The 25,982-nt window shown below is 40.5% G+C and overlaps 3 protein-coding genes and 1 long non-coding RNA gene across 6 annotated transcripts in view; 2 read left to right on the forward strand and 2 right to left on the reverse strand.

The window, feature by feature from the left end:
- The window catches only part of MCUB (mitochondrial calcium uniporter dominant negative beta subunit), a 48,778-nt gene extending 42,768 nt beyond the window's left edge, over positions 1–6,010 (forward strand). For all 3 annotated transcript variants that reach the window (XM_017805758.1, XM_017805759.1, XM_017805760.1), the window contains exons 4-8: positions 2,013–2,117; positions 2,321–2,481; positions 3,162–3,365; positions 4,722–4,838; positions 5,803–6,010. In XM_017805758.1, coding sequence (XP_017661247.1) covers positions 2,013–2,117; positions 2,321–2,481; positions 3,162–3,365; positions 4,722–4,838; positions 5,803–5,880 — 665 coding nt within the window. In that variant the 3' untranslated portion in view covers positions 5,881–6,010. The remainder of the gene's footprint in view (positions 1–2,012; positions 2,118–2,320; positions 2,482–3,161; positions 3,366–4,721; positions 4,839–5,802) is intronic.
- A 327-nt stretch (positions 6,011–6,337) lies between these two features.
- CASP6 (caspase 6) lies at positions 6,338–16,108 on the reverse strand. Its single transcript, XM_017806028.1, has 8 exons — positions 15,982–16,108; positions 14,647–14,688; positions 13,915–13,957; positions 11,730–11,876; positions 11,233–11,309; positions 10,635–10,810; positions 8,365–8,521; positions 6,338–7,779 (listed from the first exon to the last, which is right to left on the reverse strand). Exons 1-8 carry the CDS (start codon positions 16,004–16,006, stop codon positions 7,541–7,543), a joined length of 906 nt encoding a protein of 301 aa, XP_017661517.1. The 5' UTR covers positions 16,007–16,108; the 3' UTR covers positions 6,338–7,540.
- A 92-nt stretch (positions 16,109–16,200) lies between these two features.
- LOC108493042 lies at positions 16,201–17,827 on the forward strand. Its single transcript, XR_001873309.1, has 3 exons — positions 16,201–16,327; positions 17,279–17,347; positions 17,448–17,827. It is a non-coding gene; the product is annotated as an uncharacterized LOC108493042 (long non-coding RNA).
- A 1,277-nt stretch (positions 17,828–19,104) lies between these two features.
- PLA2G12A (phospholipase A2 group XIIA) lies at positions 19,105–25,904 on the reverse strand. Its single transcript, XM_017805838.1, has 4 exons — positions 25,385–25,904; positions 23,675–23,751; positions 21,759–21,924; positions 19,105–20,689 (listed from the first exon to the last, which is right to left on the reverse strand). The coding sequence occupies exons 1-4, from the start codon at positions 25,806–25,808 to the stop codon at positions 20,571–20,573; spliced, it is 786 nt and encodes a 261-aa protein (XP_017661327.1). The 5' UTR covers positions 25,809–25,904; the 3' UTR covers positions 19,105–20,570.
- Positions 25,905–25,982: the final 78 nt, after the last annotated feature.

The following is a 25,982-nucleotide window of genomic DNA, read 5'->3' on the forward strand; positions in this document are numbered from 1 at the left end:
GGAATAGAAACATTGTCCAGTTTGATTAAAATAGTGACTGTCAAACAGTTCTATGCTCTGTATTTGTCAAGTACTGGGCAGTTGTAATGTTAGAGAACAGCTTAAATGTTTAATTTATTAGGAAACTGATACTGTAAAGAGAAACTATTGGTCAAGTACTGAGAGTTGATTTTAAACATTTATTATTAAAGACAAATTATGAAGCCTTGATTTAATGCAGACATTTCTGTGCCATTTAGCCATTAAATGAAAGCTAACCTTAACTGAAAGTATCAATGCTGTGTATGATGACTTGCTTTCATTTTCTCTGGATTTGGTTTTGGTCCTGCAAAACTTAAGTAGACAAAAAATGGCCCTTTGTCCACATCAGAACACTTGTGTTTAGGTCTAGGATTGAAAGTAGCCTTTGCGAAAAGCCTGTGGGGAATTTTCTTAAATAAAACGCCTCCCTTTCCCCAAAACTTTTCTTCTTTTCGGTTAATAAAAGGTTGCACAGGTTAATAAATTGGTGGTGTTTCACATCCAGAACAAAGAGCCTGTCTGGCCCTTTTTTTGAAAAGCAATTTTTGCTTAAATGTCACTTCATAAATGTCACCTTAACGAGCTGTGATGCTTTATTACACTGTAAAAGAAAAAAGAAATGAGTGGATGGGCACATTAAAATTTCATATTTTGGATTGAAAGTGATAGCCTTCTGGGTTTGCTTTGCCCACACAGAGTGGATGGGCAAGCCAGCTGGTGCATTAGCTCGCAGAGCTCAGCAGTCTCAGCCTCAGCAGATGGGGCCTGAGGACAGAGGTCTGGTGAATAAATAATCAGAGGTGTGGAGTCACCTATGGTGCCTTTCTGTAGTGGGTATGATGGGGGAGCTGGGAAAGTAGCACTGTGACAAATATTTACATACAAAAGTCTTGGTATTTTGTACCCTGTTCATTATTCATCTTGGGAGTAAAGCTGCTGTTTTGCGCCGCTGCTTTAGCTCTTGGCAGGGACAGGGGAAGATGCCCTTTTTTTGTATGGGAAATGAAAATCAGGTCAAACAGGTACTGTGGAGCAGCTGCTCCATGGGGGTTTTCAAACCCCTACACCACAGTGATGTGTCCAGCAGCAGTGGTGTGGGCTCTGCGGGTTCTTGGGCCATCTGAACCCTGGTGTGCTCTTGGCATCCACTGTTACGTGTTAGTGCTAATGAGTCCAGAAGTTCCTTTTCAGTAGGAGCTGTAAAATGGCATGTAAAATTCATGGGGTACCATTCATATAATTTTTTGCATCAAAAAGAAGTAGAAGAGCTATGCCTCTGTGGCTTCTGGTCTGCCTTTTACTGGACAGTGTAGCTATCTAGTTCTTACCTTCCAGTCACTGATAGCAAAACAGAATGATTTTAAATACCATTAATAAAAATCAGTACACCACTATTGACGGGAATTGTTCCTTTTGACTTGAAGAACCTGTTTAAGTAAAGACATAAATCTGTAACTGAAGATGAAGTCTTTGAAGGTCTTTTAATTGCCCAAAACCCCAGTAAAGATGCAAACTTGTGTGTGGGTGGAGAAACAAAAATGCAGATCCTTATGTTGCAATTTGTTGCTGGTTTATTCAGAACTTCTTTTTCTTCTGCCCTCGCCAATGGGTCTATTCTAGTCCTAATCACAGACAAGAAAATGCAAGTCTGCTTATAGTAGGGACAAGTCCGAATGATACCAGTATAGAAAGCATTCAGGTACACTGTGTTAGTGTCACAGAATCACTGAATATTCTGAATTGGAAGGGACCCACAAGGATCATCAAAGTCCAGCTTCTGGCTCTGCACAGATCAAGCCCCAAGAATCACACCATGTGTTCCTCCTTACTGTTTAGTGTTAGTTACCAGTTCTTCTGAAAGTACAGTTCCCTTCCAAACATTATTAATGAAGAACTGTAGCACATTAACTCTTAAACATTAGCAGGGTTATCTGCTAATGTTTAAGACTCCTTATGGTAAGTGATCTAGAACTTAAATCTTTCTTCTGCAGATGGTAGCAAGGTCTCTCATGCAACCTTGATGGAGATCTTACTGATGAATGACTTTAAACTTGTTATCAACAACACAGAGTACAGTGTGTCACCTCCTGTAAAAGGTAAGAGCAATCCTTAATAACGGATTATCTTTAGTGAAAGGCATGGGAAGTCTCAGAAAACTGGAACCTGTCTGGAGAAAGGTATTTCTATTTGATTTTGTTTTTTTACCATTGGATAATCCTGCTTTTGGGGTTGGAGGTAGGGAAAGAATGAAGAAGGGTGAGTTCTTGAAATGGTTTATGTGACAAATATTTTCTTTCAGATAAGCTGAATAGTGAGCATGCTACTGAAATGGAAGATATCAAATCCTTGGTTCACAGACTGTTTGTAGCCCTACATTTAGAAGATCACCAGATCAGGAAAGAGAGAGAATTGCTACAGAAAGTGGATCACCTCAAAGAAGAGCTGTTGCCCCTTGAACAGGTCAGAAAGTGGGGTTACTTCTTTTTTAAACTCAAAAGCATTTCCTTTCATCAAGAATAAGTTCTGTAATAGAAGAAAATCAGCATGAATGGCTAGGGTGTATCTGGTTTGTTTGTTATATAAACAAATGTCAGCTCAAATAGAATTCAAATTATTTTCAATTCAGTTCTTTTCCCTCCTGTTTCAGACATTCACTTGGGTAGAAATCACAACACTTGGAGAAAAAGTTGTCATGAACAAGCCTCAGCATGGCTAGTATTGAGATTGAAAGGCCATTTAGTCACCTGTTGCTGTAGAAGTTTTGAGAGAAAAACCCAGTAGTGGGGTTAACATCATCTGTGGCTTAGGCTAGTGGACAAAAGGACTCCTGCTTTATGAGGACCAGCCTCAGTGTTACCCAGAACTGCCTGGAATGGTAAATGGAAATCCAGTAGACATAGATCCCTAGTAGTTGGAAGGACAAATTTAAAAGCAGAATGTCTTGGTGCACAAAGGCAAGAAGATCTGGTTGCTCTTGGATTTCAATCTTTTTATTTCTTAGCAGGGTAGGTCAGTAAAAGGTGTCAGTAAGAGGTATCAGTAAGAAATCCTGAAAGAGGATCTAGCCCAGCAGGAGAAAACATAGTTGACAAGCTGCTTATCAGAGGAGCACTCATGTTTGCTATATTTCTTTTCCTTAGATGAAAGCCAGAATCATAAACAGTGCAGATGCCAAGACCTCCAGGCTTCTATGGGTTGGCTTAGCTCTGATGTCAACTCAAGGGGGAGCGTTGGCGTGGCTCACGTGGTGGGTCTATTCGTGGGACATCATGGAGCCAGTCACGTACTTCATCACTTATGGGACTGCCATGGCTTTCTATGCCTACTTTGTTCTTACTAAGCAAGTAAGTCCTTTTCTTGTAGTGTCTGGAATATTGAAAAGAAGGAAAACTGACTCTGAAAATCACAATGTTTGGGCTCTGATGAAAATAGAATTTAGTAAGTAGCCTTGGCATCAGACAAGGACTTGTTTGATCCGTAACGGGGCTGGATACAAACATTACATGATGCAAAATCAATCCAGGTGCTGTTACACATGAACTGCAGACCAACTGCACAGCATAACTACTATCTGTAAGATTTCATAATCTAGGGAATAAGAAGTGATGAAAGAAGTCTCTCCTTTAAAATATTTGTGGACCACTTTGCATAGTAAATGGAACCTTGCTCATTGCTGTAAAGGGAGAGCAACTGCTAGTGCTGTGACAGTTTGTGAACGCTGCCTTACAGAAGAACATCACTGAACAGCAGCTTTTATTTGCTGGAGTTTATGTATAAACAGTGCAGGGTACCAAACCATTTGGAACTCTGGCAGTTGCATTACTAAAATATGCCTTATTTAGTGCCTGAAAAAAAGCTGTTGCTTTGTTCTTCATAATCTGACTGCTTTTCTGTGACTTTGAATGAATGGAGGTAAATCTAGGACAACTGAAGTGGAGCAGGAAGCAGCCATTGTGTAGAAGAAAAAAAGCTTGCTCAGATCTTAACTGAGCTTCACAATACAGACTTGTGAGACTTCTGTGAGACTTTGAGAAATGTTTCTTTTTCCTATTTTAGCTCTGTACTTTACTCTCAAAGTAGGCATATTGATGTCGAACTTTCTGTGATGCAAACCTTTTATTGTGGAGGTATTGTTGGAAGAGTAGCCAACGCTTTCTTCCATAATACCAGTGGATCTGTAGACCTTGTAAGACACTAGGTTCATTGAGTGAGAAGGGGGGATATGTCTGTTTTTATAAAGAGCTGGCTCTAGATGTGAGTTTTATTCCTTCTCACTGTGTTTTAAGAAGGGCTAAGGCATTCCTAATTTTTGTAAGTGAGTAAAGAGATTACTACTTGGCTCTTTTGAAGAGCTGCTGGTGCCATAAGACTTTCAAATACGTCTGTGAGAAACAGTACCCGAACTTCCTTTGACCCTCTGAAGGTTGTGTCTATTTACTCCAGTGGCTCCAGTCATGAAGATCATGCTATGTCTTTATTACAATTGAAAATTCCTTCAGACATGATAGAAATGATTCCAACCATGTGTCTAAAAAGCCCTTATGACCTGTAATAGCATAGCTCCATGTGTAGCCTCTTTACAGAACATAGGTGTGTGTTGAACTAGGTAAATATTCCTGAAACAGGCTGAATTTCTAATCTTCTGACTTCTACTCAGTTTTCTTGATAACCCCAAATATATGTCCTCCTTCCTTCACCAGGACTACATTTACCCTCATGCCAAGGACAGGCAGTTTCTCCACTACTTCTATCGGAAATCCAAAAAACAGCATTTTAATGTGGAACGGTACAACAAGCTCAAAGACGACCTAGCAGAGGTATTTAAACACAGTCCTTGAATAATGTGGTAGCTTCTGGCTTAAGACTTTCTCAGTAAACTCTTAGCTAACAGAAAATTGACCTCAAGGTTTGCTACTTACATTCAAAACAGTGTATTGTTTATCAGCCAGTTTCAGCTGTTCAGATAACCATACAGTGTTTGCCATTGACATATAAACTACTCCAGTAAATCATCAGAAAGGGAGACCTTCATTAATTTATTTTAAAACAAGTAAGTCAGTTCATCAGCCTATTTTCTGCATATTCTAATTAATGTTGCATTTTTTAACCATTTTAATAGACTAACTGCATTGCTTCTGGACACAGTATTTTTGCTGCACCGCTGTGGTAACAGAGTCTCTTCCCTTCCTTGGAAGGAGATTGTCTTGCAGAGTTCAGCATTTGACATCATAATCCTATTCCTTAGGTAAAAGGCTTAGTTTTACAGAATATGAGCAAATGGATGGAAAGCATGTGTACGTAGGAGAAACTTTTTGGCCTTCATGACAAAGTCTAGCAGATCTCTCACTCCTCTGTTCTCACTCTTCCATCCCATCTTGCCAGCCCTGTGTTCAATGTCTTGAAAATGGGAACTAATTTTAGTTCAAAACCCATAGTTCAGGGTATAATTTCATGAGCCACATTTGACATAAAGCTAAAGTTTGATGCTTTTTCAGTGGCTTGTGAGTATGAACTTTGTAATTGTGATTTCAGGAAAATAATACTTTGGGGTGCGGGTGAGTGGGTTGACGGCAGGATTCATGCTTCTCTCTGGAGACTGGCTGAATGCCCTCAGCAGGTCTGTAAATGTTCAGCATCCTCCCTTTGATTTGCTTGGTTTCTTGCCTAAGACCAGTGCCTTGTGAAAAAACAAATGTGTGAAAGAAGAGAAAACAGAGGGCTGCAGAAGGATGAACTCTCACTCTTTCAATAATAAACTCTCACTCTTCCTTGCATTGGCAGGCAGAAGAATCCCTGAGGCGTCTGCGCCAACCTCTGCACCTGAGGCTTCCCATCCAGGAAATCAATGACAAGGACTAACTTTGTTTTTGTATATATTGGAGTTGCCCTTTCAAAGCTGATATGAACATTTAATTGAAATTGGGCATTTTTGACCACTGTAGTTTTGAAAGTTGCATTAAATATCTATTAAAATGATTTGGTCACTTGATGATTTTGGTTTGTTTTATTTTTGTTTTGTTTTGTTTTTTTTTTCAAAATCTTCAAGATATTTTTCAAATTTCATTAGTACAATGGAGGCATTCTGACTGCTGGTAAAATGACAGTGATGCTTTACAGAACAAAGGCTGTCTTTTTAGTACCATGTACTATGAGCAGTTGCTCACAGAATTCTTCTTGCATTGAGTATTAAGGATTCTTTTCCCTAGCTCTTTGCATTGACTGTTGGTGTAACACCACTGATGAAGGTTAGACTTGATCTACAGGTAAGCTTTTTTTAGTAAATATTGCTGGAAGAACAAGGCATCTCAATATAAAATCATTTATGTTGCACTTTATTGAAAAAAATTATCAAAACATTCAAACATACATGATTTATGTAAAGCTTAAAAGTAGACATAGTAAGATTTAACATATGTGGTTCAGACCACAGACTGAACTAAAGCAGAGGCAGTAAATCAATTATTTTATCCCCCGGAAAGTGGATTAAGACATTTTGCTCAGTTTGAGTTCTCCATTGTCCCTCAGGGTTAAGCGTATGTACCAATAATATATAAAAAAACCCAACACCAAAAAAACAAAGAAAAGAAATATTCACTTCTAGGCAGTATCATAGTGTCACTGCAATTGCTGATGCAGCAGTAGTAACAATCCTATGGTGACTATCACTTGTATGTACACAATGACAGAGTATGGCTGACCTTCTCCAGAGCCAAGAGGAGGAAGAGGCTGATCCAACACCAAGGTCTGAAGTAGGAAGGTTTGCATAGGTTATATTTTGCAGAGCTGCCTAGAGATGTCTAGCAGCTTTAGCTTTAGAGGTATGTACAAGGCAAGCTTAGCCAAAGTCAAGCTAAGGTCTCATTTCACTACTGCTTGCTTTTCTCCTGAGGATTCAAAGCACCAGCAAGCTGTATTGTGCTCCAAACATAAATGATGTTCAAGTAAAAAAAACCCCTTTATTAATTAACCCTATTTAATTAACCCTATATTAATGCTGCAACTGTACTCAAGGAATTAAATTCCTTTTTAGTGTTGAGAGAAAATAATTAAAAAATGTCCAAAAAGCTCAATAAAGCCACAAAAATTGCAACGTGGATGCTGCTTCCACAAATCTGAAAAGGTACCCTACAAACTTATTCCCTATAAAGTGTGCTCTTGGAGCAAGATAAGTTAATCTAATGCAACATTAGAAATGTTTTGGAAGTAGTAAAATGTGCCATAGTTAGATGGCAATCAAGCAAAAGGCTTTTTACAAAAAAGTAATCTAGATATCAATTTCAGTAAAATCTGAGCACCTTCTTAGAGTTTTGGACCAGTCAGCTTTTCCCAAATTCCCTGAGCTGTAATACTAGCTTTAAAATTGCTTTAAGATTTTAGCATCTATTATGTATACAAACTATAATGTTTGATTCCAGTGATTTTGCGAACAATCTTGTAGAGTATTAGTTTCCTGAACTAAGATGGTGTTTTCATTTCTGCAGCAAGTAGTAGTTAATGGTCATCGTTGTTAAATAACAATCTACTTAGATTTTGGATGAAAATACAATTTTTTAGTTAACATTGAGGCAAAACAAGGAATCTGTTTTTTTCCTATAGCATTACGGTCTCTGCACACATCCACTTTGCGGTAAGATACTTTCCTGTTAACGACAGTAAGAAGTTCTGTGAACTCCAAGGAAGACCCGTGCTTCCGAAGCGTTTCACACAGATCTTGAATGTACCAGGAGCCATTTACAGTCTCACGATGAGAATAGTAGCCTAATGTAGAACAGAAACATAAAATAATATCTGAATGTAAGTAGTGATGACTCTTGGAAAAATATTTATGAGAGTCACTGTTAGCTACCATCCGTAAGGGATTACTAATAGGTATAAATCTTACTTTGCCAATTATGTAATTTCACTGGAAACTGTAGATGGGAAATGGCTTTGAGATCACTTATAGTGCTCAGCTAAGAGGAATGTGATTCAGGGATTGGTAGCTTACAGGACTGTATCTGCACATTACAAGAGAGCAGATGGGAGTGAGGACAAGAGAGAACAGCCATATAGTGCAGGGAAAGTTATAAGCCACCAGAATCCTAAAATCATGGAATAGAAGGGAATGTGTGCTATCAGCAGACAGCTCAGCAGGAAGATTGATGAGAATGTTTCTGTTTGGCAAATTAACTGCAACCTTGATAGTTTATTTTCACTTTTCCTTTAACACGTAAGGTTCTTTCAGACAAGTTGTCACTTATCAGACATGTAAAACAGATGACCTGGAACTGTTCTCATTTTTTTGACAGCAAAATGAAGAATGAATGAAGTTCTAGACATTGGATGTAAAATATTAGAACTTACCCTGCGCTACAGAGTAGCACATGATAAAGTCTGCACCAGCGGGGACAGTATAGACACCAGCTGCATCCACTTCAGTCTCATTGACAGTGGATTCGTTGCTACTGTCTGTTGAATCATGAGCAATAACTGGATCATCATGTTTATCACCTCGACATGCCTGTTGGTGAGAAGTATTGTTAGGCTTCCACCTTTGCCAAAGTCACCTATGCTTAATGTGATACTTCTCAAGTTAAACAGAGGGGACTTCAGTTAGGTGTTCCACATTACCGTGAGTCTGGATCATAAAGACCCATTTACTTCTCTATCAGTTAAAATATTGGTGATGAAGTCCATTGAAAGCTCTGAGATGATCTCAGAATCACTAAGACTGGACTTGAAATCACCTAGTCCAACCGCCAAGGTTTGCTCTACAGCAGGCTGTCCAGGACAATGTGCAGTCAGCTTTCAAGTATCTTCATAGATGGAGACTCCACAATCTGTCTGGGTGACTTCTTCCAGTGTTTGACCACCCTCACAGTGAAAAAGTGTTCTCTTGTGTTGAGATGGAATTTTGTATGTTTTAATTCATTCCGGTTGCCTCTTGTCCTGTCACTTGAGCACCACTGAAAAGAGCCTGTCTCCCTTTTATTTATTCCCTCCCACCAGATGTTTATAACATTGATAAGGTTCCCCTGAGGCATGTCCTCCAAAGCTGAACAATCCCAGCTCTCTCAGCCTCTCTTCCTATGAGAGATACTCCAGTCTCTTAATCATCTCTGTGGCCTTTTGCAGGACTCACTTCACTAAGTCTGTATTTTTCTTGTACTGGAAAATCCAGAACTGGACACAACACTTCAGATGCAGCCTCACCAGTGCTGAGTAGAGAGGAAGAATTGCCTCCCTGAGACCAGCTGGCAAGCAGGCAGCATTGAATTAATGTTCTGAGCACAGCCATCATTACATGCTGTCACACTTCTGCTCCTAGTTGTCTCATATGTGTTAGATGAGGGATGGTTTTTTTGTGAGAAGTCAGTAAGTGAGCCCAGTATTGTCAGTGATGCAGGACGGCTACACATGGAGCATAAGGTGAGAACACGGTCAAAAGATAAAAAGTAAGAAGCATTACTTAAGAACTACCACTAAAAAGAGAAAACACAAAAAAAAATCTTCTTTACAGTGATGAAGTTCCATGTGGCTGTTTCCTCTAATTTCCACAGGTAAATGCTATGCCTATTGTTCTGTAAAAGAACTCAGCTGATGAACTAAGTTAATTAGCTTTTTGATGAGTATATGTTATAGATGTTTCCAAGTATTACTTAAAATTGAAATATGAAAATATTTTTCCATGTTTGGTACTAGGTTAAAAATAATAAAGGAAACCTGCATGACTCCTAATGAAAGATGAATTAATGATGTGCTGATTCTTGCAGCAGCCCTGTGCCTAAGGAAGCTTTCATTTGGAAAAAGAAAAAAGATAATACTTAGGATTACTCTGTAAACTGCTACAATTACAATCTGCTGAAGGCCAGGTTCATATATGAGTTTGCTAACTGTAATCTGGATAAGCCCTGCATGATCCCATGACTTTGCTTTGAACAAGAGGCTTGAACAGAGACCTTTTGAGGTGCCTCCCAGCTTGCATTATGCCGTGAACCAAGATGTGACACAGGAGGTTACATATGGGCTTTTACATATGGGCCCACTTACCATAAAAAGTATTTTTGAGACAATAAATCCTTAAATTGATTCTTAGAGTCTACAGAGATGCCAGGTATTGGTCATAAACAAAAAACAAACAAAAAAAAATCACTACCACCACAAAAACCAACCAAGTAGTCCACAAAAAAAGAAAACAACCAAACAGAAAAACAAAACACAAACCCCAGCTTCAGTAAGGATCAGTTAAAGGGACTTGCCTAGAAGGAAGCAATGAAGATAGAGGTTTGATAGCCTTCTACAGTCTAGTGAGGTGTGAGCAGTAGGAACTGAGCTGAGACCTTCCCCAAAAATATGGCACTGCCTTCTCTGCCATTAAATATACAGTGACAGTCAATCTGACATGGGCTTGATTTGTGTTTCTCTTCATAAAATTACTTAATAAATACAGCTATAATCATGATATTAACACTAGTGTACATACAGGTTTCTTAAAAAAGAAGACTCCTTGTCTGAAATGTCTTTAAGGAAAAATTTCCCTTGTGGAAAGACTGCATCAGGAAAACTGACATCTGTATTGCAGGAAGACACCAGATCAGTGTTAAGTCCACTGAATTCAGAAACAGACATCTTACCTGAATGATAAATATCTTTGGTTTTCCTACTAGACTCCGGCACTTGTCTCCTCTGAACATGTCTGTGATTGTCTCAATTTTGATTTTGGCATCATATGCATAAACATGATCATTCTCACCATGACTCAGGAACACACAAACAAAGCAGTCAGCATTACTGTGGTCATCCAGAGAGGCTGAAATAGTCAAAATGACTAAACAGTCATCCTGAGGTTTAAAAAACATTGTACATTTGTATCATTTTTAATCCCTGATCAGTCCTTTTCAAATGAAAGCTATTTTCAGATAGAAGAATACTGCAGATTTGAAGGTGCATTGATTCAACATGGCTGAAGGGCCACTAAATGTAAAAAGAAGAATGTTAACAACTTCTCCCAGCAGCAAGTACTTTCATCTTTTAGTGACTTCCTTAGTTCTTCCACAGAAGTTTCCCTTATACTGCAATAATCTGCAGTCTAACCTTTAAGTCCTTCTAATATTAAAGAACTTCCTTGTGCACAAAAACTGTTTTAAGTTAGATAAAGAGAGAGAATGGAAGAAAAGATACCTGGAAATTCTGCTACAAATAGTTAGACATAATCAATGTATAGTCTCCTACCTTCATAAATTTTCTGCAGCACGTCTTCTGCTTTCAGATCATCAAAAACTCTGACTTCAAATCCAAGGTCTGTCAAACTATTATTAAAACACATCAGTATTAGTACAAATCTTACTCAAATTATATGTCAGTTGCTTTCCCTCTCAGAGAATAAATATTCATGTTTATGCATTATTTATGAAAAAAAAAAACCAAACTAAAGTTGATTTTGAACTCAAACCAGTGTCAAGTACAGGTCTAATACCTCAAGTTACTTCAAAGAGTTTGCCCAAAGAAAGCTCTGGACTCACTGAAATCATAGCACTTGTGCCAGCAGTTTCTGTGATGTACAGAATGTGCCCTAAAGCTTTTTCATTACAGCTTTCTGCAGAGATGCTTATGTCTACAAAATCTTTTGGTCTCTACTTAAAACACAAGATTTAGGTAACTGCTTATTTGACTATGATTTCTGAAGTTCAGATTTTTTTAAGGATGAGCAGAGAAACCAAGTTTCTTACCTGCGTTTCAGATTGTTTCTGTCTGCTAAAGTCCCACGTCTGTCTGGCATTTTTAAATGCCAAAAAAAGTGTTCATGATTGAAGATTAATGCAATTCCTCTTCTTTGATGGTTCATTTTGTACTGCACTGCAGGATCATGTGTTTGCCTGTTGCCAGAGATGGAAAACATTCTTGATAAATGAGTCAGTGGCTAATTGAATTAAATTCCTGCATTTCCACAAGGTAAGAATTTTTAATTGACTAGATATTTGGAGGAGCCAATTTCAGAAGACAAGACCTCAAAATGTGCAATATTTTAGGAAGACCCAAAATCACTACGTCTTTTTTAAAAGCTTGGGCATGTTAAGTGAATCAGTAAAAACAAGTGTTGGGTGTTTACTGTGACTCCACCAGATAGACTGAACAGTTTCTCTGCAAGGTATTTGTGTTTTCTCTCCTCAGGAGGCTGTCTCATTAGTAACACAGTAACACATATAATGGTGCACTTTAGGCATGGCTCCGATTCTCCATGTTATGTGTTCTGCTAAATATTATTTTAGCATAATTGGATAGTACACATGTACTTATTTGGAATTGTAGCTGTCTGCAGTTTGCTTCAAGTTCTTCTAAGTAAATCAAGTGCTACATCATAAGTAATAGACTATAAATTGATGGTGATGAGGTGCTAAGAGTAGTGTATCTTGCAAAAGGAGAAAAAATGTTTATTGTTTACCCTAAGAAAATGCTAAGTTTTTAGCAACCAGCCAACAAAATCTGAAGGCTGAAGGACAGAGGTGTTCTAGAGGACAGAATAAATGACCTACCCAGCTTCTAAGTAGAGGACTATATCATAGCAACAAAAGCATGGAGTACCTGTGTGTTTGGGAGTAGCATTCAGCAATGTTATTGGTGTACGAGCAAAACACAATATAGAAGCGCGTGACAGCATGCTCTGGACTTGGTTGTGGACCCACAGTCATGCCAACATTTGGATCCAGAAGATCGTTTCCAAATGTTGACATGGCTGTGTTTTGGGAGACAAAGCAGACCATCTTTCTGCTTCTGAAGACAGTAATTGGTGCAGAAAATGAAAACTAAAATACTTCTGGTGACACCACTGGTAATAGACAAGGACAGAACAGGTGTACAGAATGACAGTGCAGGTCATGCTGCTCTAGTCAGAGCCATTTTTGCCATGTTACTGGTTTTTTTCCTGCCATAGAATATTCAGATTTGGTGCAATTAGTGGAAGAAATTGGCTAGAATATTTGCCTGCAGACACTACTTAAAGATCACAGTTTTGTCAGCAAAATGCTTCATTTCACAACAAAGTTGTAGTTATAGTTATCCATAAACTATTTCTGTTTCTCCACTTCATTATGAGAAACTCCTTAATGAAACATCTTTTGGTAATGACTACATAAGAATTCAGAGAACAGGAATTTTGGATGACTGTTTAAAGTCTGGGGGTTTCAACAGTGTTGGTTGGATAACAAGTATAAGAAGTTGGGTGCTTTATCACACTCTCCCCAGTTTGAGTACTTAACATGATAAAATGCAAATATTATAAACTTTAGCCTTGTAATTATGAATGGTATTTCACCTGTGCCAGTACCAGAATTTATTCAGATTTTGGCAATTTCTCTTCTGTAGGATTTGGCTAGATGCATGGCTGGTAGGGATTTTGGACAGTTAGGTCCCTGGATCCTGTGAATGACTATTAAAGGATGATTCCCTACATAGTTCTTTCTCTGCTCAGTTGTATTTACTGAATGGCTGAGGCAAATAGAGTTATCAGGCAGGTAGTTTACTGTTTCCAGGGCTAGAAGACGTTGCAAGGTGGAATAGGAAAAATCAATGGAATCACTATCCCATGGTCTCTTTTCCCCTCCTTCTAGAGGAATGTATTCTTGTGCTACATTCTATTACTTAGTCTGTCCAATTGTTCCTTAGATTGTGATGGTATTTTTGCCACGGTCTCTGCACACTGCCTACCATAAAACGAGTCCACTCCTAATAGTCCCTTCCACATGCCTTCACAATAAGGGCGCTTCTGCATCTGGTGTAGCTAAAACTAGAAATGTGTTCTGTAAATTGGTGGAGTTGAATGGAATAATTCCATCATGTTCTTAAAAAAAATCAGAAAACCCTGCATTCAATGATTTCAATGCCATGGGCCACCTCTGTCTGCCACCAGAACTTTACCTTGTATCGAATGCATCTACTTCTGTGATGTTCTGATTTCCATCTGTTAGAGATCAAAAAGTGATTTAGCTGCAAAATCATTCATTGAACAGAAACAATTTGAATTTATGCATCCAGCCTTAAAGTTTAGCTGTTAATATGAACCAAAAGCTCCTTTACACATCAGGTAAGTAGGCATGCAGTTAAACAGCTTCATTAGCATTTGTCCGCACCCACAGCTTTTGGAGGCTGTTCTGAAAGTTCTGAGTCTCACAGTGTGAATTTTAGATGGTCAAGACGTGCGTATTTTCTATCTGTCTGTGCATCTGTACCTATATAGGCATAATTCAGAGATCATGATTTTATATAATTAACTTGCTGGCTGTATTTTTTAAAAGTCTCTAAATAGTTACGATGTTATATTATTTAAAAATACACTACTGTTTCTTTTATTAGCAATGCTGCTTTTATTAGTAATGCTGCTAATTCAAAGCTGAGCATTCTCTTAGAGGCTGGATGCAGGACATGAGTCACAATAGTAGTGTAACAGTATGTATAGCTAATGCCAGCGGACATAAAGGTAACAGTGTGGGAACAATGGGGAATGTGCACATCTTGGGAGTGTGCAGAACTACAGACCTGCAGATGTTTAGGCCAAAATATTTATTCCTTTCTCTTAACCAGTGGGCTATAAAATCACAACTTCTACTGGTGGAGACTAACACATTATGAAAACTATATACTATACTATACCTGTGGTAGATAATATAGGTCTGCTATCCAACTGGACGTGGCCTGCAATTAGAAGAGGAGTCACATACACATATATTTTACAAACTGCTTTGTATATACAGCATTACCTTTTCATATCTGTTTTTCATATGTTATTAAAGTCTTTTGCAAAACTAACATAGCTCTGTGTTGATAGAGGAGAAAAGTTCATAAAGACACCAGAATAAACTTGCAGAAATCTGGACTTGGCTTTAGAAGCTTAATGTTGAAGACAACAGCACAGGAAAGTAGAGGGGTGGCTCAAAGGACTAAGTGTTAGTCTTTACATTTAAGCTTCCTACTGGCAAATATCGATCAGCTGTGGTGTCTTACAGTTACCACTCCTATCCTGAATGCATAAAAAAAAGCTATTTCTTTTGCTTGAAACATAACATGGAGGTCAGACTAATGATAGAACTGCTAAAAAATGAGAGTTGATAGAACAACACCTGTGCATGTGTTGATAACAGGAAGGCAGAAATCTTAGAGTGCATCTATATGTTAAATTTACACTGTATTTTTGCATATGTAACTGAGATATGGTTTATGCTTTTGTCTTAACCTAAGGAGCGGGGGGCAAGGCACTCCCCCAAAAACAGATCATAAAATGTTATAGTCATCAGACTATAACAGAAAATACTGTAATGTAGACACAGGAAGAACAGAATTCCTGGGCCGAAGGAAACTAGGGAAATACAGTTTTCCTGTTATTCAGATTCTGTGTAGTCAGTTCCTAGTCTGTAGCTTTTCAATGCCACTCTCATATTGCAGCTTCATTCAACTAAACACTACTTGAATTACCATGATTCATGAAAAGTGTTCTTGTCTTACACAGCCTTGTTCTAAAAGCTGATTGCTCTCAATGGGACTACTTGTCTTAGATCTCTCCTTGCTTCAGAGGAATCAAAAATCAGGTATGCACCCAACCCCCGCAGTTTTGCTGCCCTCTCTTCCCTTGAACTCCTCTTACACAACGGCGATCTTCCCCCTTCCCTCGCCCTGGGGCGGGACTTTCCCCTCCGCGGGGTGCGCTGGACTTTACGTGCAGATCCATTTCCGTGCACATTTATTTCCTCGTCGGCCGCCGCCGCCTTTGGCTCTTCACGTCCCACCTTCCCCGTTCCCTTCCTCCTCGGGACGGAAGGGAGCGAAGGCCCCGCTCCCCACGAGCGCCGGCAGAGCCCTCCGGGCAGCGCTGCCACGCCACGGTGCCCGTGGGACCCCTCTCCCCCCAGCCCCTCGCAGGCACCCCGGCATCCCGCTGGCTCCGGCCGGAGCCCACACCCACCCGCCGCGCCTTCCCCGCCGCCCACCCACCTGCCGGCCGCTCCGGCCCCGACATGACCGCGGACAAAGGAACTGCTGCTGGAGCCGAGCCGAGCCGAGCCGAGCCGTGTCGTGTCCTTCCTTCCCGTGCCGTGCCGGGGTCGGCCCGCCCCCTCCGTACGGGGGTGGGCCTTTGTCGCCCTTGGCTCCGGCCGCCGCCTCCGCAAGAAGCGAGGCGAGTGACGGGGGAAGTGTCTGTCAGGCGGGAGGCGGCCGGGAGAACCGAAGGGTGATGTGTAAAAGTGTGCCCTGCGTTACCTGCTCCTGTGACGGGCACCTCAGCGGCCGTCCTTGGGTAACTGCACCGCCGTAGACAAAATTATCGTCCTGAAACGTGGTGAGAAGCTCCTTTATTTATTGAGATTTTTCAAAACTGCCCTCAAGGCCCCTTCATGGGGAGCTTTCCTTTCCTGTAAAACTCCTGCTCCTCAAAATGCATTTTCTCTATTCTTACATCAGCTCTCTTTGACGATTTCAGAACTGTGAGGAGTGTGACAAGATACTGAAGAGAATGCCGAGGTATCTTAACAAGTGCCGATATTCCCAACTAAGTTATTATATGGACTTACTGTTCGCTGGATCAGTTGCATAAGACACAAGTCTCTAAACCAAAGCCAATGACAAAAAAAATTTCTTCTCTATAAGAGCTTTACAGTTTTGTACAGTGGAGGGAATCTGAATTTTCTATCCAGCCTGTTTCTAGGCAGGGTCTAGGATAAACTCGTGTGCGAATATGCACTTAGAGATTGCTGCTACAAGCACAAAAGCAGGCAGATCTAGAGTGGGATTTTAAGTATTTTTACCCAGTCCATTTGGTTTGGTTTTCCACAGGTTTCTTGCATAGGTAAATCTTTTAGACAAGATGTGTCCCTTTTGGTTGAAGAAGCCATGGGTATTTCTAATTACCATTGCTTATTTTTCCCCTTGTTTGGACTTGTTACCTTCAGTCTGCCAGTAGGCAGCTGGATCAAGATAAAACAGTTGCTTAAATTGGCTTTGTGTTTACTTTAGTTAGAACATGATACTATTGTAAGAGTTTTGCATCTTCCACTGTGTAACATTTAGACTTCTATCAAGCAGATTCATTTTTTTTTGAAATTTCTAATCCCAGCTCTCTCAGCCCATGCTAGAGAATCCTGTGTGAAGTAGCAGCTGTAGAACCTTAATCTAGGACTTTGTAAGAGCTTTGTGTTCAGCAGTTTGAACTCGTATCAGCCATGTTCCTCAGTCCAACAGTTTGCTCAGATCATAACAAGACAAACTTTTTCTCTGCTTTGTTTTGCTGAAGGCTAAGAGCCATCAGACACCATGTTCAGATGACTCACCAGTAACTTGATTGCAATGTATGAAGCCTCAGGTAGCGTTTGGCTGGTGTGCGTTATATGCAAGTTTTTTGTTATACATGCCTATACGTGTTTTGAAACATGTTTTGAAACACTTTCAGATTGTTGCAGGAGCTCCACCATAAGTGGGTAGTTTTTGGAAAAAGCATTATGGATGGATTAGAACTGCAGTCAGAAGAAGGAAGTGTGATTGTGCTCACCACCCTCCGACGTATGCCCAGCCAGTTCCCAGGCAGTGATCAGTGCCACTCCCTGGCCAACTGCCCCTCCCACCCCCCCAGTTTTATCATTTAGCATGATTCCATATGGTGTGGGGATATCCCTTGGGTCAACTGGAGTCAGCTGTCCTGGCTGTGTCCCCTTCCAACTTGTGCACTTCCAGCCTCCTCCGTGGCAGGGCAGTATGAGAAGCTGTGTGTTATCAACAATATTCTCATCCTAAATCCAAAACACAGCATTGTATCTGCTACTAGGAAGAAAATTAACTATTCCAGCCAAAACCAGGACAAGCATTACATTTTTTACATATATATATAAAAACCATATATATATATAAATATGTAAGTTAATTCTGGGGGTGATACCCCTAAAATAAAGGCTAGCTGTGGTCTGCAAAATGCATTTTGTATCATTTGCAGGTAAATATAATCCAGGATTTCTGCTACAGGAAAAACTTGCACAAAGTAAAGATTCCCTGGAAAAAGTTAAATGCTTTCTGTGGTTTGCAAACAGAACTATGAAAGTGCTATCCAGCAGGATTAAAGCTCTTTTTAGCGTTATACATGATTTGAAGGAAACTCTGGAATACTTTCATGGTACAGGTGAATACAGAAGGGAACAAAAACCAGCTCTTTCCAACACTGAAAATTTTCTGTATAGTCATGATTTAACCCCAGGCAACAACTAAGTACACCTGTATACACACACACACAGGATGGGGAGGGGAATCAGAAAAAGTAAAACCCATGGGTTTAGATAAGAACACTTTAATAATTGAAATAAAGTAAAATAAATAAAAATAATAAAAATGAAAATAATAAAGAGGAGCAAAACCCAGGACAGATAAGTGAGACACAGCACAGTTGCTTACCACCCACTGATCGATGCCCAGACAGTTCCTGAGCAGTGATCAGTGCCTCTCAGCTGACTGGGATATAAACTTCCCCCCATTTATGTAGTGAACATCACAGTCTATGGTATGGAATATCCCTTTGGACAGTGGGGGGCAGCTATCCTGGCCATGCTTCCTCCCTCCCTCTTGTGCACCTCCTCACTGGTAGAGCATAGGAAACTAAAAAGTCCTCGATTTAAGGTAAGCGCTGCTCAGAAACAACTACACCATCAGTGTGTTATCCACATTATTCTCACACTACATCCAAACACAGCACTGCACCACATACTAGGAAGAAAATAAATTCTATCCCATCCAAAACCAGGACATTTAAGCATTTAGTTTAAGCCCATCTGTACCGAACTCAACAGCTATTTAGTTGAATTACAGCATTTTGGATTCAGTGTGGTACTTTTTTTCATTTTAAACAAGCAATGCCATTACCGTTCCCTGCTTTGGTGTTAAAAGATTTTTAGGGTTACAACCGTGGAATTCCAGAGTAATTCAGAGTTGTTTCAATTTTATGGTAGAAAATAAATTTCACCAAATTTAGAGGAACCACAAGTTCGTCAAGCACAGTTTTGTAAAACTCTATAGTAATACTTCTCTTGCAGTGCTATTTCATATCCGCAAATAAGAAAAGAAACCTTGAAGCATGGCTAAAGAATTTTAGCAGAAACTTTTTTTAATGAGGCACATTCAGTGTCATATACAGTAAGCTCCAGTGACAAACCAACCAAAAATACAACTGGCCAAGAAAAAACATATAAAAGTCCTTCCAGAGGAGAAATGACATTACAGTCCATGAGTCCAGTAAATTTTATGCATTTAGCATGGTTTCTATTCCCTGTTCACAGATGCAGTATTTTAATTTTCACTCCTCTTCTGTGGATATCTAAAGCAGAATCAGGGCTGCATGAAAGCAAATCATTATAACAGAGAACCTAATGCAGAAGTTAAGGACTAACACCTGTAGATCAGCAACGAAAGCTGAGTACAGAGAACAAATCCCAAATAATTCAGTGATTTTAGCTAGAGAAGTCAGAGAGAGAACAGATGACAGAAGTACAGGCTCAGATGTTGCTCAGCCTCACAGAGGTCATGGGAACCGATGACAAAAATACAGGCTCAAATATCCATCAGCCTCACAGAGGACATCTTAAATAAAAAGGTTTGTTGGGCTTACTGATCTTAACCGTGGAACTTGCTTTTAGTTTTCATCAGAATGTACTAAATGAAAGCAAAGATGAATACAGTAGCCAAGTTGTGCCACAAGACAAATATAAATGAACATGTTGGAACATTATATCCTTTCTGTGCATATAATACACAAAATGTTTTATTTAAAAATAGACATTTGATGAATTTTTAAAAATAACATAAGAAACTACATTTCACCATTTTGTCAAATCAAAAGTATATCCTTAGATTGCAAGCTGTTCATTTTACTAGTCAAGCCTTAAAAGGATCAACATATTCGATCTGAAAAGTGCTGCAGAAGTAAGGTTGATACAGACTCAGGTAGAAATATGTAGTTCAGATGTATACAGGGTTGGGGTATTTTGGTTGCTTTTTTAAGAACAAACCCAGGACAGCATATATCAGAGAGAACTGAATGCAGTTGTACCAGAAACATGGAAGTACAGGCTATTTAAGATGACATACTGATGCACACAAAACACTCCTTCCTGTTGGATCCATCAGATGCATCTAGTAAACCTGAAATGTGACCTATATTAAAAATCATCTGAGAATTCAATATAACTCTTCAGTGCCTCTGATGTCCCCATTATGGAGTTTTCTTAAAAACTTTAAAATGGCACTAGTGTTGCATACTAGTGCTGTAGTTGTACACTAATGCTGTAGTGTTGTACAATAACATGCCCTGAGCACGCATACGCCAAAAGAAACTAATTTCAGTTTCCAAGATTCTGGCATAAAATAGAAAAGAAAGAAGACTTGTTTCTTTTTTCCATTAATAAGAATATTGTAGTGATTTTCAAATCAGTATATTCATGTCAGTGTTTAATATATTACTATCTGAAAATCGTAAAGCTTTGTAACCAAAGACTTGCTTCAGTTCAGCTGAATCTTCATTGTACACCATGAGAACTCAGTATCTACTTTCAGAGATCTGTCTTATCCTCATAATGACACATACATGCAGCTCTCTGGCTGTCCAGGTATGGTTTACATCCTAAATGTATAACTGCATCAAACAACAGCTGAACAGTTGATTCACAAGCTGCAAGCAAAGAAGAATTCAGTTAAAAGTATGCTTTGAATGGAATATGAAACTAACAGAAATAACTCTGGCAAAGTGAGAATGACTCTAAGAAAGAAGCAGTCTTCTCTGGGCACAGCAAACAGATTGTTAAATGAAACATTGAACCAATACAGAACCATTTAAGTTTTGAATTAAGATTTTTCACATGCCAAACAAAACGAACAAGAAAATTCATTGCATATGGAATGTTAACTGTGTTAGAATACTGAGTCTTGGGAAGATGAAAGAACTGGTTTACCCTCTCACTCTTTGCATCCCAGTTTATGCAGAGGTTGCTATCTTTAACATCAGCTCAACAGAACTGAACAAATATTCACCAGTTCTGACACTAAAGACTAATGCAATGACTTATTTGCAGTTAAATGAATTTGAGCAGTTCAAACACAGGCTTGTTCTAAAGCCTTACTGCTCTCAGTGGGACTACATACTGTGAAAGTGACAATGTCTAAGTTAAAAAGTAGTTGTCATATATCCATCGGATGCAGGCCAACAACCAGAAGGAGTATCATATCGTCTGTTACTAAGAAACCTAACATTTATTCACTAAGGGACAGCATTAACTACATCCACTATGACAGTGTATTGTTCTAAAATCTTATTTCATAAAAGGAAATTATTCCACATTTTCCTACAGTTTACTAGCAATCATATGTAGTAGATGTTTAGAAATCACCCAGCAGAACAGTCAGGATTCAGCCATGTTACAGTACATGCAAGAATTATATGTGCATTTGGATCAAGTTGTATGCCCATATTCTTAATTCTAAATGGGAAGCATTTTTTTCCCTCTAAAGTTAAAACTAACCTTAACTGAAGGTTAGATTTAACCCAGATCATTTTCCTATGCTTTGTCCTTGCTGTGCTGTACAAGTGTCTGGGCTGCACAGCACAGGGACAGAACAAGGCGTCTTTCAGTAACAGCATCAGCTTATGAAAATGTGGCCTTATTGCGCAGCACAAAGATTCTTTGCCAAATTAAGCTCAGTTAAACCTGGGGAAAAAAAAAGAAAGCGTTTTTCACACTTACCCTGGACACTCTCTGAGATTCCAAGTGTTTTCTGCACGTTTCTGCAAATTTTTGAGAGGCAGGACTGAAATTGCTCATCACAATCATTTTTTTTATTGCCACAAGTGTCATAGCATCTGTCGTGTTGATTGCAGCACTTTGTCATTGAAGGGATACCAATGTCAAACTGTGAAGAAAATCCACACACACACGTACTCCACTGGTATTCCAGTTAAGAAAGATACAGCCTATGAATGGACTGTAACAGTTAGGAATTACAAACTAATGTGACCAATCCAGCTGTCATTCACTTATCTGTTCTGCTGTTCACGTCTAGTAAGGTGTGGTGATTTGACCCCAGTCAGCAGCCAAGCACCCAGAGAGATGCTTGCTCACCCCCTGCCCCACCTCATGGAATGGAGGGCAGAATTGGAAGAGCAAAACCACGAAAACGTGTGGGCTGAGATAAAGACACTATAATAGATGAATAAAGGAAGAAAAAGATGTCCCAAAATAAGCAGTGCAAAAGCAATCATTCACCACATCTGACAAGCAGAGAGAATGCCAAGCCAGTCTGTGAGCAACAGCCTCCATTGAAGTCATACGTAGGCTTTACCACCATCCCCTCCCCACCTTCTCTCACTACTCCAGTTTTTATTGCTGAGCACCACTATGTAGTATGGAATATCCCTCTGTTCAGTTTGTGTCAGCTGTCCCAGCTGTGTCCCCTCCCAACCTCTTCCTCAGCCCCAGCTTATGCTTTGGGGTGGTGGATGAGCAGAGTGGGGTTGAAAAGACAAAGTCCCAAAGCTGTGCAATCACTGTTCAGCAACAGCCAAAACCATCAACACTGTTTTAGCACAAAATCCCAAACACAGTGCCATGCAGCCTGCTATGAAGAAAGTTAACTCCATCCCACCCAGACATGGTGCTCAAGGGTTATGGTTTAACTCCAGCTAGCAACTAAATACCATGCTGCTGCTTGATCACTCTTCCTGCCTCTCCCCCACTGCCCCCAGTAAGATGAGAAGGAGAATCAGAAAAACACCCCTCAGAGGTTGAGATAAGGACAGTTTAATAATTGAAAGAAAGTAAAATATAGTCAATAATAATGAGGAGGAGGAAAAGGAGAAAGAGAAACAAAACCCAAGACAGACAAGTGATGCACCATACAGTTGCTCACCACTCACTGACCAATGCCCAGCCTGTCCCCAAGCAGCAATCAGCCCCTCCTGGCCAACTTCCCCCAGTTTATATACGGAGCATCATGTTCTATCGTGTGAAATATCCCCTTGGCCAGTTCAGGTCAGGTGTCCTGGCTGTGCTCCCTCCCAGCTTTTTGTGCACCTCCTCACTGCCAGAGAATGGGAAACTGGAAAGTCCTTGGCTTAGGGTAAGAACTACTGAGCAAAGGCCAAAAACATCAGTGTTTTATCAACACTATTCTTATACTGAACCTGCAACTCAACACTACACCAGCTATGAAGAAGAAGAAAATTAGCTCTATCCCAGCCAAAAGCAGGAGAATAAGCTAACTCATATTTTCTTTCTAGCATTAAGGAAAAAGGATTAGTGTCAGTAAGGACAGCAAGAGTCAGAGCCAAACCTTTGACTCTCACAGTTGTGGTTATTCAACGCTTTCAAGACTGCGTGAACAAAACACTAAATAAAACATCAAAACATGAAAAATTAATCATCAATGTTACATTTTATGCTTATAATATTTGAAAATGTTTACGCTATGTTCATTTACAATACTAACATTTTCCATCTGTTGTTACCAGAGCACGTGTTGGAGCTGATAAGAGTAGGGACATTGTATATGGATCCATATGTATATGGATGCTGTCTCATTCTTGGAATGGAGGAGGGGAAAAGTCCTCTACGGTGAGGAAAGTTGATGTATAAAAGACAAGTCCAAAAATGGAAGTACCTACCTGAACTCCAAATAGAGGGGATCCACAGCCATTTGGTGGTGATGGTTTATATCCATAGCGAGGAACGGGCCTTGATCCTGAAAAAGGTAATTTATCATGCCTCAAATAGACTTTTTGCATGTAATTTTTGTACTGTTAAAACTCACCACAGGCATTTGTAGGGCTTAAGACAGTATCACTCATATTTTTAACTTAAACATATACTTAGGCAGCTACATATCAACAATCCTTTCCAAATTACAACTTTGGGGTAGTAGGCAATTTTTTTAAAAAAGGGGGAAACAAGTCACCTGAGCAAGTGTCAATGTTAGCTTCAAAAGTTAAAAAAAAAAAAAGAGGAAGAGCTTAAGTTACTAAAATTGCTGTGTCAGTTAAGTATGCAATATGTAGGATTATATTTAAGAACAGAGTACTTCATTGCAAGTTCATTAATACTTCTATGCTTTATACGCAATCAACAGTAGTGCTGATTTTTTTAGCTTAACCTTTAAAATTAACTGGAACAAAACATTTTTATTTCTACAGCTGTAATCTTAATACAATTTAAATTAGTAGAGACTGCTAAAGTCCCAGCTCCCTGAATACTCATTAGTACAGCAAGCCAAGGAATTCTGCGTTGCAAGTTAAGGAAAACTGTTAATTTGAAAAATGACCCTCCAACTTGTTTTGGTATTGGAAACAAACTGAGGCCACAATTAAAAGTGATGGAGAAGAAAAAACACATTTGAAAGGTTCATATTCTAGTACAGCAAGGAAATGTTACAGTGTCCTAGCCACTCTTGTGGAGCCAGCCAGGGGGCCACCACCGAACTCATTTCCTGACTTAACAAATCCAACATAGTAAAATGGGGGTGAGCAATTCCATGGACACAGGTTACGGTGAGCCTCCCATTTCGAGAGCACCAGTGAAAAGCCTGGCCTTGGGACGGGATGGCTGGGGAGCCACTTTCAGGCAGTTTATCACAGAATCACAGAGGTCAGGTTGGAAGGGACCACAGTGGGTTATCTGGTCCAACCTCTCTGCTCAAGCAGGGTTATCCTAATAATAATAGTCTCATATAATAATAGTGTAATATCCTAATAATAATCTATCAGGTCATGCCAACTTGAGCTGCCTCAATTAGATTTTAGGCAAATTAGGCAGCTAAAACGCAGGGAAGAAGCACAGATGTCCTCTGCTGGTAGCAGCAAGATTTACAAACAGCAGGATGCATTCCTTCCGCCGGCAAACGTGGCTGCCATTAAAAGCTGTTATTTAAACGCGACTCTGAAACAGCGCATTCCACAGCTCAGAGTTAGGCTTTTCTGTTCCAGACTGAAATGCTCAGGAGTGTTCGTAAATAACCCTTGGAGGGAGCAATTCTTTCCCCTCCACATTATTACTCTACACATCAGCTACATATTTGACAGTTTGTCAAACGCAAACGTCGCTATTTAAAAGTCACACCGAGAGCACTGCTTACGTGTATATATGTTTTTATATATGTTACACATGTATTTAAACATATACACAAGCGTAAGAACATGTTTGCTGAGGCTGACAGATATATTTATAGATACAGACACCGGTAAGAACTTGCTGGCGAGGCTTCCCTTGGGAGCGGCGCTCGGGGCCGGCGGGAGCGCTGCCGCCCCATCCCCGCAGCCCCGGCCGCTCCGACCGGGGACAAGGGTCGCCGTCACTCTCTCTCCCCCTTCCCATCCGCTCACCGTCGCTGCACTTGTACTGGCAGAGCCCGTCCTCGCCGCCCAGCAGGTCGAGGGCCGCGTTGAGGTACACGTCGATCTTGTGCACCCCGTTGCGGATGGTCTTCAGCGTCATCCTCCAGTCGGGGGTCTGCGGCGCCTCCTGGCCCCGCGCCGGCCGCAGGGCACAGCCCGCCACCAGCAGGAGCAGCAGGAGCGGCGGCCCCGGCAGCAGCAGGGCGCGGGCCATGCCGAGCCGCGCCCCGCCGCCCGCCCGCCCGCTACGGCGCCTCCGCCGCCCGCCCGGCCCAGCCCGGGGCCACCGCCGCCATCGCCGCCACCGTCCCACGGGCACCGCCCGCGGGGCGGGCCTTCCCTCATCCGCCGTCCCAGGGCAGGAGGAGGTGCCGGCCGAGCGTCCGCCTCGCTGAAGTGTCGTATGCTTCATGGGGGGAAGGTCAGGGTGGGCTGTGTGCAGTGCGGGGAGCTTTTCCGAAGCTGTCCAGGGGCAGGTGGCTGGATGCGCTTGTATGGTACCGTGGCGCTGGCTGAGCAGGGCCCTGGGAGGTACCGGTGCGATCCGGTAGTAGGGAACCGCGGGAGTCTGCTATTTGGGAAAACC

This window comes from Lepidothrix coronata, unplaced genomic scaffold, assembly GCF_001604755.1.
Source record: "Lepidothrix coronata isolate B3197 unplaced genomic scaffold, Lepidothrix_coronata-1.0 Scaffold13, whole genome shotgun sequence".
NCBI classification, from domain to species: Eukaryota; Metazoa; Chordata; class Aves; order Passeriformes; family Pipridae; genus Lepidothrix; species Lepidothrix coronata.